Source organism: Pristis pectinata, chromosome 25 (assembly GCF_009764475.1).
Source record: "Pristis pectinata isolate sPriPec2 chromosome 25, sPriPec2.1.pri, whole genome shotgun sequence".
Taxonomy (NCBI): domain Eukaryota; kingdom Metazoa; phylum Chordata; class Chondrichthyes; order Rhinopristiformes; family Pristidae; genus Pristis; species Pristis pectinata.
In genome coordinates this window covers 13,306,349-13,319,290 of record NC_067429.1, presented here as the reverse complement: position 1 = coordinate 13,319,290, position 12,942 = coordinate 13,306,349, and the positions used below count along the sequence as shown (strand labels likewise).

At 42.0% G+C, this 12,942-nt stretch overlaps 1 protein-coding gene across 1 annotated transcript; it reads right to left on the bottom strand.

The window, feature by feature from the left end:
• Positions 1-5,873: 5,873 nt before the first annotated feature.
• Positions 5,874-12,708, bottom strand: rpl27 (ribosomal protein L27). Its single transcript, XM_052038612.1, has 5 exons — positions 12,632-12,708; positions 11,602-11,684; positions 10,225-10,394; positions 6,263-6,373; positions 5,874-5,960 (listed from the first exon to the last, which is right to left on the bottom strand). The coding sequence occupies exons 2-5, from the start codon at positions 11,680-11,682 to the stop codon at positions 5,912-5,914; spliced, it is 411 nt and encodes a 136-aa protein (XP_051894572.1). The 5' UTR covers positions 11,683-11,684; positions 12,632-12,708; the 3' UTR covers positions 5,874-5,911.
• Between the last annotated feature and the right edge of the window lie 234 nt (positions 12,709-12,942).

The window sequence follows — 12,942 nt, the reverse complement described above, 5'->3', positions numbered from 1 at the left end:
CTCCGGGTGCTCCGCTTCCCTCCCACATTCCAAAGATGTACGGGTTAGGAAGCTGTGGGTATGCTATGTTGCTGCCGGAAACGTGGCGACACTTGCGGGCTGCCCCCAGAACATTCTATGCGAAAAGATGCATTTCACTGTGTGTTTTGATGTACACTTAACTAATAAAGATATCTTATCTCAATCTTAAATTCAGTCCAGTTTTAATTGATAGCTTTGCATTCCATCAGCATAAACTGACATTTTTTTAAATCTTGAAGGTATTAACTCCAAGCTTCTACACCTGTTGATGGGCACTCTTCCCCCATATTCACACACACAGAGCTGTAGATTTATTTGGGAGAATCTATTAATCAGGAACAGAACCTCTGGCTATTTATTTCATGCTGTAGTTCAAGAAGGCACAGTGGTACTGCAGATAGTGCAGCGATCTCTCAGCTTCAGAGACCTAGTTCAATTCTGACATCAGGTGCTGTGTGTGTAGAGTTTGCACATTCTCTCTATGGCCACATGGTTATCCCCTGGGTGCTCCATTTTTCTCTCAGACACATGCTGGTTCTTAGGTTAATTGGCTGCTGTAACTTGCTGTAGCATAGGTGGTAAATCACTGGGATGCTAATGGGGACGAGATAATAGATTACAGGGAAATGTGGGGGAATGGCATTGATGGGTTTACTCTGAGGGCCAGCATAAACTCAATGGAGAACCTTTTTCTGGTGTTTCCAATCATGCTTTGATAATCTGGGCATTGACATGGGATCGCATTTAAAAATTATCAGTTTGTACTTTTTGGCTGCACTTATTTAAATTTAGTCAGCAAGAAAGCCAGGAAATTACTTCAGCAGCACTTGTTTTAATCCTAGTAATACTCATCTATAAATTACCTCATAGATTCTAAAACTGATGCCATCCATTCAAATTAAAATTGGAAATAAGGCCCAAACACTCAGATCACTGAATTACAGTGGTACTATATGTCTGCTGGAATAGTGGCTAAGGCCACCTACATTAATGGGGCTGATTTGGTTGTGCTGGTGCTGTACAATAAGAGAATTTATGCCCACATTTTCAGAAGTTAACCAAAATCACCATAACCCAGGGTGCATTGAGAAAACCAAGGCTCTGTGAAATGTACAAAATGTGAAGCTGTGTGACGGAGTGCAGGAGAGACATGGGTCTGACTCATGCTCTCGAATATCCATGGAGCTGTAACATTTACAGTAGTCACATTGTAAAATGACAACAATGGAAGCTTCATGTCTGTATTTTGTCTTCAGCTTTTAGAAATATTAACATACATAAGTCCAGATGAAGGGTCTTGGACCAAAACTTTGACTGTCTATTTCCCTCTACAGATGCTGCCTGACCCGTTGAGTTCCTCAAGCAGTTTGTTTGTTGCTTCAGATTGCAGCATCTGCAACCTCTGGTGTCTCCAACAGACAGAAGTTGTTTGCTTCCTTACAGCATTTCATGGCAATATACAGCCTTGGCTCGGTTCAACAACACAAGCAGGTGAATGGAAATTCGGAGGTGTCATTTTCCTCTTAAAATATACCCCACTGTGAATGCGCAATTCTATCAAACTAAGTAAACTCCAAAATATTAATGAAGTAACCCTGTTGTCAGTACAGGACAGGTATCTTCCATTAAGAAGGAAGGACAAGGATGGCAAGGTCAGAGAACCTTAGATATCAAGAGAGGTGGTGAATTTAGTCAAGAAGAAAAAGGTAACATATGTAAGGCTTAGGAAGCTAAGATCAAACAGAGCCCTTGAGGATTATAAAGAAGCCAGAGAAGAATTCAAGAAGGGAATTAGGAAAGCCAGGAGGGGCCATTAAAAGTCCTTGGTAAGTAGGATTAAAGAGAATCGCAAGGCATTCTATACATAAATCAAGAGCAAGAGGATAATGAGGGAGCCAGTAGAACCACTCAAGGATAAAGGAGGGAACATGTGCTTGGAAGCGGAGGATGTGGGTGAGGTCCTAAATGAGTACTTTGCATCAGTATTTACCAAGGAGAAGGACGTGGAGGACAGGGAGATCAGTGTGGAGCATGCTAGCATGCTAGGTTAGTTTGAGATAAAGGACGAGGTAGTGTTTGGTCAGAGCATTAAGGTGGATATGTTCCCACGGCCTGATGGGATATACCCCAGGTTATTGAGAGAAGCAGGAGATGAGATTGCTGGGGTCTTGACCAATATCTCCGTGTCCCCTCTAGCCACAGGTGAGGTTCCAGAGGACTGGTGAGTAGCTAATGTTCCATTATTCAAGAAGGGAAACAGGGATAATCCTGGAAACTATAAACTGGTGAGTCTTGCGTCAGTGGTAGGGAAGTTACTGGAGAGGATTCTCAGGGATAGAATTTATGAGCATTTGGAAAACAATAGCCTAATCAGGGACAGTCAGCATGGCTTTGTGCGGGGCAAGTCACATCTTATTAACTTGTTTTGAGTTTTTTGAGGAGGGGACAAAGTTGATTGTTATGGATGTTGTCTGCATGGATTTTAGTAAGGCATTTGACAAGGTCCCTTATGGGAGGCTCATCCAGCAGATTAAGATACATAGGACCCACAGTGAATTGGCCATTTGGATTCAGAATTGGCTTGCCCATAGAAGACAGAGGGTAGTGGTCGATGGGACTTATTCTGGCTGGAGGTCTGTGACTAGTGGTGTTCCACAGGGATCCATCCTGGGACCTCTGCTGTTTGTGATGTATATAAATGACCTGGATGAAAAAATAGATGGGTGGGTTAGTAAGTTTGCAGATGATGCAAAGATTGGCGGTGTTCTGGATAGTGTAGAAGACTGACAAAGAAAACAGCGAGATATATATCAGTGGCAGATATGGGTGGAGAAATGGCAGTTGGAGTTTAACCCAGCCAAACGTGAGGTGTTGCACCTCGGGAGATCAAATGTAAAGAGACAGTACACAATCAATGGCAGTGTTGATGAGCAGAGGGATCTTGGGGTCCAAGTTCATAGCTCCCTGAAAGTGGCTACACAGGTTGATAGGGTGGTAGAGAAGGCATACGGCACACTTGCCTTTATTAGTCGAGGCACTGAGTTCAAGAGTCGGGAAGTTATGTTGCAGCTTTATAAAACTCTAGTTAGGCCGCATCTGGAGTATTGCATTCAGTTCTGGTCGCCCCATTGTAGGAAGGATGTGGAGGCTTTGGAGAGGGTGCAGAAGAGGTTTACCAGGTTGCTGCCTGGATTAGAGGGCATGTGCTATAAGGAGAGGTTGAACAAACTTGGGTCGTTTTCTCTGAAGTGGCAGAGGCTGAAGGGAAATCTGATACAGGTTTATAAGATTACGAGAGGCATAGATAGAGTAGATCATCCAGTATCATTACCCCAGGGTTGAGATGTTTAATACCAGAAGGCATGTATTAAGGTGAGAGGGGTTAAGTTCAAAGGAGATGTGCAGGGCAACTTCTTTTTAACACACGGAGTGGTGGGTGTCTGGAGTGCGCTGCCTGGGGTGGTAGTGGAGGCAGATACGATAGGGGCGTTCTAGAGGCTCTTAGACACATGAATTGTGAGAGAAATTAAGGGATATGGACATTGTGTAGGCATAAGGGATTGGTTTAGTTGAGCATTTGATTATTAATTTAATTAGTTCAGCACAACATTGTGGACCAAAGGGCCCGTTCCTGTGCTGTACCGTTCTATGTTCCACTGAAATTGTGTTTAATAACCTGGAACACAATTTAACATTACTATGTAGCACATAGGATTGTATTAAACAGCTAGAAAAGAGGAAGAGAACAAAAGTAATGCTTGTTGCAGGGAGGGGAAAATACAAATGTTAGATCAAAGCAAAAGCTTATGTTATTGGTTTTGGCAGTGGAGTTTTACTTTAAAAACAAGATTTCTCAGCCAGAGTTACTGCAGACAAGGTCAGTCACCAGAAGTTGTGAGTTACTCGGATTGTTGGCATCAGGATGTTCATGAGAATACACAGGGTTCAGCTCATGGCAGGAGGGTCAGAAAGGGAAGGGTCAGAATCAGAATTATCACTGGCTTAAATGACATGAAATTTGTTGTTTTGTAGTTCAACTTCAAATTATTTCACAACTGAAGAAATTCTTTTAAAAATAATTTTTCTGGGATCAGCCATCAGTTGTATAACCTGGGTGGGGGAGAGTATAGGATGGTCAGGATGGATACAGGAAGGGGGAAAACATGGGGAGACAGATCATGGGCCTGGACAATCGCCTCCTGGGGTAGTTGGATTATAACCCCCCATGCAGCAGAGATACCCCTCAACTGATGGGACACCTGGAGAAACTCAAGGCGTGTTAGATTGTGAGGTTATGCTCCCATAAAACATAATCAAGGCAGATAGCAGCAACTCCACCTAAGCTAGATGGGGATGGACTCTTACATATTTTTCTCCAGTGGGTCAGCAAGTACTAGCATTAAATGAACAGTGGAGGAGAAAATAGGTTGTCCCAGGGCACCAATGCTCAATACAAGAGGGCATGGCTTTAAGGTAATGGGTGGGAAGTTCAAGGGAGATGTCAGAGGGAGGTTTTTCACCCAGAGTTTTTGGCGCTTGGAATGCGCTGCCTGGAATGGTGGTGGAGGCTGATACGTTGGTCAAGTTCAAGAGACTGTTAGATAAGCATATGGAGAAATTTAAGATAGAGGGATATGTGGAAGGGGTTAGATAGTCTTAGGTGTGGTTTGAAGGTCGGCACAACAGGGTGGGCCGAAGGGCCTGTATTGTGCTGTATTGTTCTATGGTAACCAAGTCCTACCACATACACGTTAATGCCTGCTGACACGCAGGGTGAGGGAAGAAACATGACCCATTAGAATTTAAAGCACAGGGTTATATTAGCAATGGGAAGGGTGGGGGGAGATCCTTTCAGGAATTTAGCTAGAACTCAATGGGGACTCGGAGGCACCCATCAAACTGTATCCTAAATGAGAATCAACGACTGTACAACTAACACATATATCAGCAATTGTCTTATTTTTTGGAAGAAGACCCAAAGGCTGAATGGCCTTTTCATAAAGCAGGCAAGTTCCCCATGAGGTTTCAATATTTATCTTTCAACCAATATTTAAATAGTTTGAGCTATTATCACACAAAGTGACCACTGCATGCAAATTGAACTGTACTTATTCTGGTGACAATAATAGAAGATATTGCATTGCATAAAATGCTTTGGAACTCTTAAACACAAGTCTTTAGTTTTCTTTTAATGTACACCCAATATCCAGCCATGAGGAATTATTAGGTTTTTAATCACAAAACTCTACTTTAAGTCTACCAACTTGTATTTGGAGTTATAATTGCATCATCCCTAGAATAATTTTCTACTTCCCAAATATATTGATGACTTGTGGGATACAAATCCACAAATATCATCTGCCACCTTCCCCTGCTCGTGCACCCCCTGAAGCTGTTATGTAGATGATTCCACTGTAGAATGCTGACCTGTCATTAAGCAGTGTCTGCACATTCATTGTTTAGGTCAGTGGAGATTCCATCACACAAGCTGCACCCCAAGTAGAATCAATGACTACTACTACAAAAGTAGCATTTGATTCCTCTGATTTGCTATTTTCTTCCCCCATAACCCATCTCCTCTCCACTACCATACCCCCACCCTTAAATTTGCCACAGGATTTTGTATTATTTTAACCATTACTTTTCAACCCAAGCAGGTCAAGCAAAGTTCGGCTAAAAGTTGACCTTGACTATCGTTGGTTGGATTAAACTTGGGGTCAAATATCTATATGGATCAAATGCAGAAAAAGATGATATACCCTTATTACGTGGATGTCCAATACAGAAAATATTGAAAACTTCAGATCAACAAATTTCCAGTTCTGAGATACTAAATGACACTAATACTCAAAACATTTTAAATGAAAATTTATTTATACTGATGTACAACTTAGAATCGGAGCTTCTGGAAGAACCATTTGTTTTTTCCTGTCTTGTACCTGCACAAAATAAAAAATAAATTAGCATTTCCTCCTACAATTTTATTTTCACAAGTATAATACATAATCAATTAGTGCATACATGGAATAAGAGATAGTCTGTATTATTACCAGCTGCAAGGTAATTTTTATTATTACTATTGGAATTATTATTGTGAATTATTATTGGGAGGTCAACTTTGATTAAAAAAACTCATTGTCACCTTCAAAGTAGACAGTGGTAGTAATGGATGATACTCAAGTACAAAGTTATACATATCTTAGCACTTCAGTTTCAGCTTAATCCCACATTTGTTTCATACCTTTCTTCGAATTTTACTTTGGCTTCCCTCCTGGCTTTACGTTTCAAAGCAGGATCCCTAAAAACATCCTTGTTGACAATGGTCTTATCCAGGGGAATGTCAACAGAGTACCTGAAAATAAAACAAAAAAAACATAATTAACCAACTCCAGTTCCTATGGGGAACTTTAAATGGATTGATTCATCTTGTCAACACACTTGATCTTTAATTACAGAAGGCCTAAGCTTTCTTAATGTCCATAAAGTAAAATAAAGTAACCTTGTGGGAGGCTAGTCAGAAATTGCAGGGGCCCTGGCAGAGATACTTAATAGGTCCTTGGCCACAGGTGAGGTGATGGGGGACTGGAGGATAGCTAATGTTGTTCTGTTGTTCAAGAAAGGCTCTAAGAATAAGTGGGGAAATTATAGGCCAGTGAGCCTGACGTCAGTCGTGGGTAAATTATTGAAGGTATTCTAAGGGACAGGATATATAAGTATTTGGATAGACAGTGCCTGATTAGGGAGAGTCAACGTGACTTTGTGGGTGGTAGGTCATGTCGAATCAATTTTAGTTTTTCCAAGGAGGTTACCAAGAAGGTTGATGAAGAAAAGGCAGTGGACACCGTCTACATGGACTTTAGCAAGGCCTTTGACAAAGTCTCACATGGGAGGCTGGTCCAGGAGATGAAGTCGCTTGGCATTCAGGATGAAGTAGTCAATTGGATTCAACACTAGCTTAGCAGGAGAAGCCAGAGAGTGGTAGTAGATGGTTGTCTCACTGACTGGAGCCCTGTGACTAGTGATGTGCTGCTGGGATCGGTGCTGGATCAATTGTTGTTTATCATGTATATTAACGATTTAATGATAATGTGGTAAACTGCATCAGCAAATTTGCAGATGACACAAAAATTGGGGGTGTAATGGATAGCAAGGAAGGTTATCAAAGCTTGCAGCGTGATCTTGATCAGCTAGGAAAATGGGCTGAAAAATGGCAGATGGAATTTAATACAGAGAAGTGTGAGGTGTTGCACTTTGGGAGGACAAACCAGGGTAAGGCTTACAGAGTGAATGGTAGGGCTCTGAGGTGTGTGGTAGAACAAAGGGACCTGAGAATACAGATCCATAATTTCTTGAAAATGGTGCCACAGGTAGATAGGGTTGTAAAGGGAGCTTTTGGCACACTGCCCTTTATAAATCAGGGCATTGAGTACAGCAGTTGGGATGTTATGTTGAAGTTGTACAAGACATTGGTGAGGCTGAATTTAGAGTATCGTGTGCAGTTCTGGTCACCTACCTACAGGAAAGATATCAATAAGCTCAAAAGGGTGCAGAGAAAATTTACAAGGATATTGCCAGGACTTGAGGACTTTATTCCCTGGAGCACAGGAGAATGAGGGGAGAAATTAGAGAGATATACAAAATTATGAGGGGTATAGATAGGGTGAATGCATGCAGGCTTTTTTGGGTGAGACTAGAACTAGAGGACATAGGTTTAGGGTGAAAGGTGAAATATTTAAGGGGAATCTGAGGGGAACTTCTTCACTCAGAGGGTGGTGCGAGTGTGGAACGAGCTGCTGGCGGAAGTGGTGGATGTGGGTTCAATTGTAATGTTTAAGAGAAGTTGGGATAGGTACATGAATGAAAGAGGTCTGGGCGCAGGTAGATAGGACTAGGCAGAAGATCATGTCGGCATGGACTAGATGGGCCGAAGGGCCTGTTTCTGTGTTGTCATACTCTGAATCTAAAGCTCTTTGATCCAAGGTGGGTGGCAGTGGCAGGGATAGGAAGCATCTGCTGGAAATACATATATTTGGATGTCAAATCAAAAGTTCAGTGTTATTTTAGTTCCTCCTGAGAGATTAAAGATACACTGCCTAGGCTTGCAAATAAAGAATGGTCAAGATAGAAGGTGAAGCAGCATTTGTGAGATTATACTTCAAGGAGAAGTAAATGCCACCTGAAGGGAAAAAACTGCAGGAGGTAGGAAAACATTAGGTTTTGTATAACTATCACCTTAATGACTCCAATGAATCAAGACAACAAATCAACACCACTTTTTTTTAATGCACCTGGGCTGGTCAATAAACATGGCCATTTTAAACAAAGGTGTGCAAAAAGCTTCCTTGAGGATAAGATAATAAAAGCTTGAGTTTTATTAACTTGACCAAGAGGAGTTACAATTTTGCAGAGAAAAGTGAAAATTACAGAAACAGTCACATAGATGCAAGGTTCTAGGATAAAAAAAGCATTTCAAAAGGTTCAAAGGCTGAACCAGCAAAACAAGATGAAAACTCCCACTACTCCCTAATACCTAGCCCATCAATAGTCACTGACAGATTAGTCAAAGCCCATTTGTCTCAACCCCAATATCCAACAGGAGTTTCTGGTGTAAAAACACCAGCTGCTTTTCCCCACACAAACCCAAAGGTACAAATTTCAGCCTGTGCAAAGCAGAGGCAACTGCAACATGGATCAAATTTTGGACTTCCCCTGCACTATTAAGTTATATCATACTTTAGAAGCAGGCACTTAGAAGCTCAGTGACCAAAATATGGTGGGAAGCATTCCATTTCCTTACACTGTCTCTGATCAGAAATTCAACCAGAGAAGCAAAGCAAGGAAATTCAACTGGTTTTCAATATTTATCTTGCACAAGGTGTAACCTTGACGAAGTATGCAAATAATAAAATCCAAAGGATACTTGCATAATTCAATGTTCTGGCCAAAAAGTTTCATGAAATTATGTTTGCCAAGGAGGCTTATTTATATAAGGATCAGACAACTGATCAATATGCAAACTTCAGAGCATTTAGAAAAAGCTATCTGCTCCACAATAAGATTTGCAACAACAGTTTTTCAGAAGTTACAACTTTAGGCAATTTGCATTAAAAACTCATTCATAATAGTCAGATAAATGTGTACGTAATTGTATTTATACAGGACCTGGTGTAATCAAAGTCTATAGTGATGGTTGCCTTTCAAACAACTTTCCATTACAAGTTTACAAGCAATTGAACCAGGTAGCACTTTACAACCACAGTAGTCCCAAGGAAAGGAAGCCAAAGTAATGCTTCAGCAACATAGTACCTCAAAATATTCAATACAACCATAGTTCCTGCTCCAAGTCACACAATGAACAACCTGTACAGTGTTTTACACCATCAGGCAACGAGTAAAGTTGAGATTCAACTTACAAGTTAGAATTTTAATTTTCTATGGAAGTAGCAGTTCTTTATGCAAACATGCATTTCCCACTAAATTCTCCTCCTTTGTAAAAGGGAAAGTGGGTTGGATGTGGCATATGTAGCAATAGCATGCATCCATGCATGTTCTCAACACCACTTTATGTACAAAATACCAGGACAATGAGAGCAGTTTGAGCGCTCCTTTATTCTTATTATCAAAATACTCCAATTGGACAAGTACAAATTTTAATACTGCCAAATGCAATAACTTGCTCAGTTAGGGACATCTCCAGATTCCAGGTAATGAACAGCAAGCTAAGGAAAGAGTCACAGTGGGTTCACCATCAGATTATTGTGTTTCCCTTCATTTTGTCACATGTGCAAAGATCTTATGGTGAGGAACAACGTACCTTTTTAATCTTTTCTCTCCACCTCCAATGTCTCACTGCATATTGACAATAATGACCAACTACACTTGCAGGATAACATTGAAAAGGTGAATGCCATTTCAAAAGTGCCAGATTAAGATAAAACCCCACACCATACCTTCATCCTATGGCACTTATGACCTTTGCGGTAATTTTGAAGGACTCTGTCAAGCTATTTAACATAGCTGCCATTAATTACATGAATTCTGCTAAGTTTTCAGTAAGCCAGCCAGACAAAGACAGTCTGCAACCTTGGAACTGATCCTCTTCCATCTAAATTTAAGCCTTTCCACTGAGGAGTAATCTATCTGAAAGACATTTTGAACACATCAATGAGGCAGAAAAGAAAATCGTATGATGCCAATACTCACCTGGTTGGCATCAAATGGTTGTAGTTGTACACTTTCACAAAGGACTTGATCTTGGACCTCTTGGCCACCTTCTTCTTACCCATCTTGGCAGTCACTTTTCGAGGGTAACGATCAATACCAGCAACAAGGGCATGACTGTAAGGCCTATCAGAAGTTCCATCATCAATGTTCTACAAGATAAGCACATTTCAATTTAGGGTCCTTCATCACTGAAACAATTAGTTTTGAAAATCTAGTTACCACTGGCAGTTATGCAGTTTGCTGCTCAGTTATTAGGTTCCCAGAACTTAGGTACCCACTCCAATGCATTTCAAGAACAGAGTACAGTAACCAATATTTTTCCCAAAAACAGAAAATGCTGGAAACAATCAGCAAGTCAGAACTGTTCTGAAGAGTCTCTGACCTGGAACGATGACCCTGTTTCTCACCCCTCAGGTGCAGCCTAACCTGCTGAGTATTTCCAGCATTTTCTGTTTTTGCTTTAAATTTCTAGTATCTGCAGCCTTTTTTTTGATTTTCAACCAATATTTTTCCTTTGGTTACCTAGATTAAAGATCAACACGTCATTCATTTTAATGCTGTTTCTAGGATGTTTTACATGTAGTCACTGACAATAATTGGCAACTACATGAACAGACACTGCCTATCAACATAATTCACTCAGTATGAAGTCAGTTTGAGCTGGTTGCAAGAAAATGACATTAAATGAGGACAAGTCTCACCCATTCCTTCCAATTATTACAGATGATGTGATAGACTGATGACTGAAACCAGTCTAAAGTACATCTTGTAAATGTGACATACACAATCTCTCTCCCTGACAATACTCCACTGCCTTTACTTGTTGCCCACCTCTTCACCCTTCCTCAGTGCTGGTGCCACTCCCACTTATCCCAATGCTTCTCCTATACCCTCTGATAATATCCCACTTGCTCAAAATCCCATCCACTCACACAACTACTCCATTTCTGCCCGTCATCATGTCAATATTAGTCACTGGGAAACCACACCAACATGGAAGCTGGACAAAGTAACCAACATCAACCTAGCAGCATTCTTAATGCCAGAAGCAAAGATTTTCTCCAGTATGACAGGAGCAAGAATGAAGCCACCTTGCCAGGAATTCTTATTAACCAAATCCTCATGAAACATTTAGACACTTTACTACAAAAAGTTCAGCCTTATAATACATCTTTTTTATATGGATTGTCACTGCCTGAGAATCATTATAAAAATCCTGTACCTTACAAAGGTAGGTTTTATACAGTTGTGAAATTCTCCTAATAACAAAATTTAAACCCACTGTTCACACACCAGCTTTTATTAAATTATAGATTAACGAAATTGTACCAGGAGCTACAATTATAAGAATTGTACCTTTACTATGACACCTTTGCGTCCAGCATAGCGACCAGCCAGCACCAGAACCACTTTCCCAGGTTTCATAAACTTCCCCATTTCTGTAAAAACAAAGGTAGATCGTGTCACAAAAGTAGCATATCAAAACTTTGAGAGAAGCAGGGAGCTCTTCCAGTTTCAAGCCTAGTTTTAAGCCTGCAAACAGCTTGGGCACAAATCCTAGACCAAGCCCAATGCAGTATTGAGAAAATGCTGCAGCACAGAAGGTACCTTCCTTCAGATGAGGTTGAACAGAGGCCCCCATCTGCTACCTCAGGTAGCAAGGTCCCACTGGACTATTTCAAAGAGCAAAGGTGGTGCTGCTAGGCTGAGGGTGTTCATCTCTGGTGTTCTGCCCAATATTTATCCCTCGAAGCCAAGTCACTAAAATAATCATTCAGTCATTTCTCAAATTGCTTTCAAGGGAGCACAAACCCCACAGTTTCAAAGTGCCCTGGGACAGGCTGAAAGGAGTCAGATATGCGAAAGACTTTCACCAAAGCTTGCCCAATCACCCCAATTTTTATTCGTGGGATCTTGTTTTTTTTGGGTTGCCCATAGAGGACTGATTGCATTTCAAAACCCACCAGCTGGAATGTGAAAAGGGGCTGATCTGAATGTTGGGAGGGAATTCATTCAACGCCAGATACTGACGCTGGCCTGCAGTTCCTGCCCAGTCCGGTCGCCAGCCCGCCTGCAACCGGCAGTGTGAAGCTCAAAGCCCCGGCTTCAGCTCGCGTGTGGATTCAATGCAAAGCCGAGGCCTCTGCCCGATCTGGCCGCAGGGAGCCTCTGGGGCCGCTGCGGGACCCCGGCGGGACGCGGGCCACCAGACCGGGAGTGCCCGTCCGCAGTCCCACCCCAAATCCACCGATAAAACGGACATCGAGCCGCCAAATAAGCAGCCGAGCGCTTGCGGAGGGTCCGTGTGCTTCTGGGCGGGGGGCGGTGAGGAGGCGGCGGGGCCCCTGGGCGGAGGATGGCGACGGATGGCGGAGGGTGGTGTTACCGGCTGCTGATCGATGGCCGCCGCCTGCAGTAGAGGAAGCTCCGCCGGGCTCGCTGAACTTTGACAGCGCTCCCCCCCCCGCGACGTCACTTCCCTTGCTGCCAGCCTCCAACAACAACAACAACAACAATTTTTAGTCTAAAGACAGCTCACAATGTAGCACAGCCCTGGAGAAGGGTTCTCCACCTGAAATGTTTACTGTTTTTCTCTCTCCACAGATGCTCCCTGACCTGCTGAGTGTTTCCAGCATTTTATGATTTTATTTTCAGGTTTCCAGCATCTGCAGTTTATTTTGTATTTGGTATCGGTAT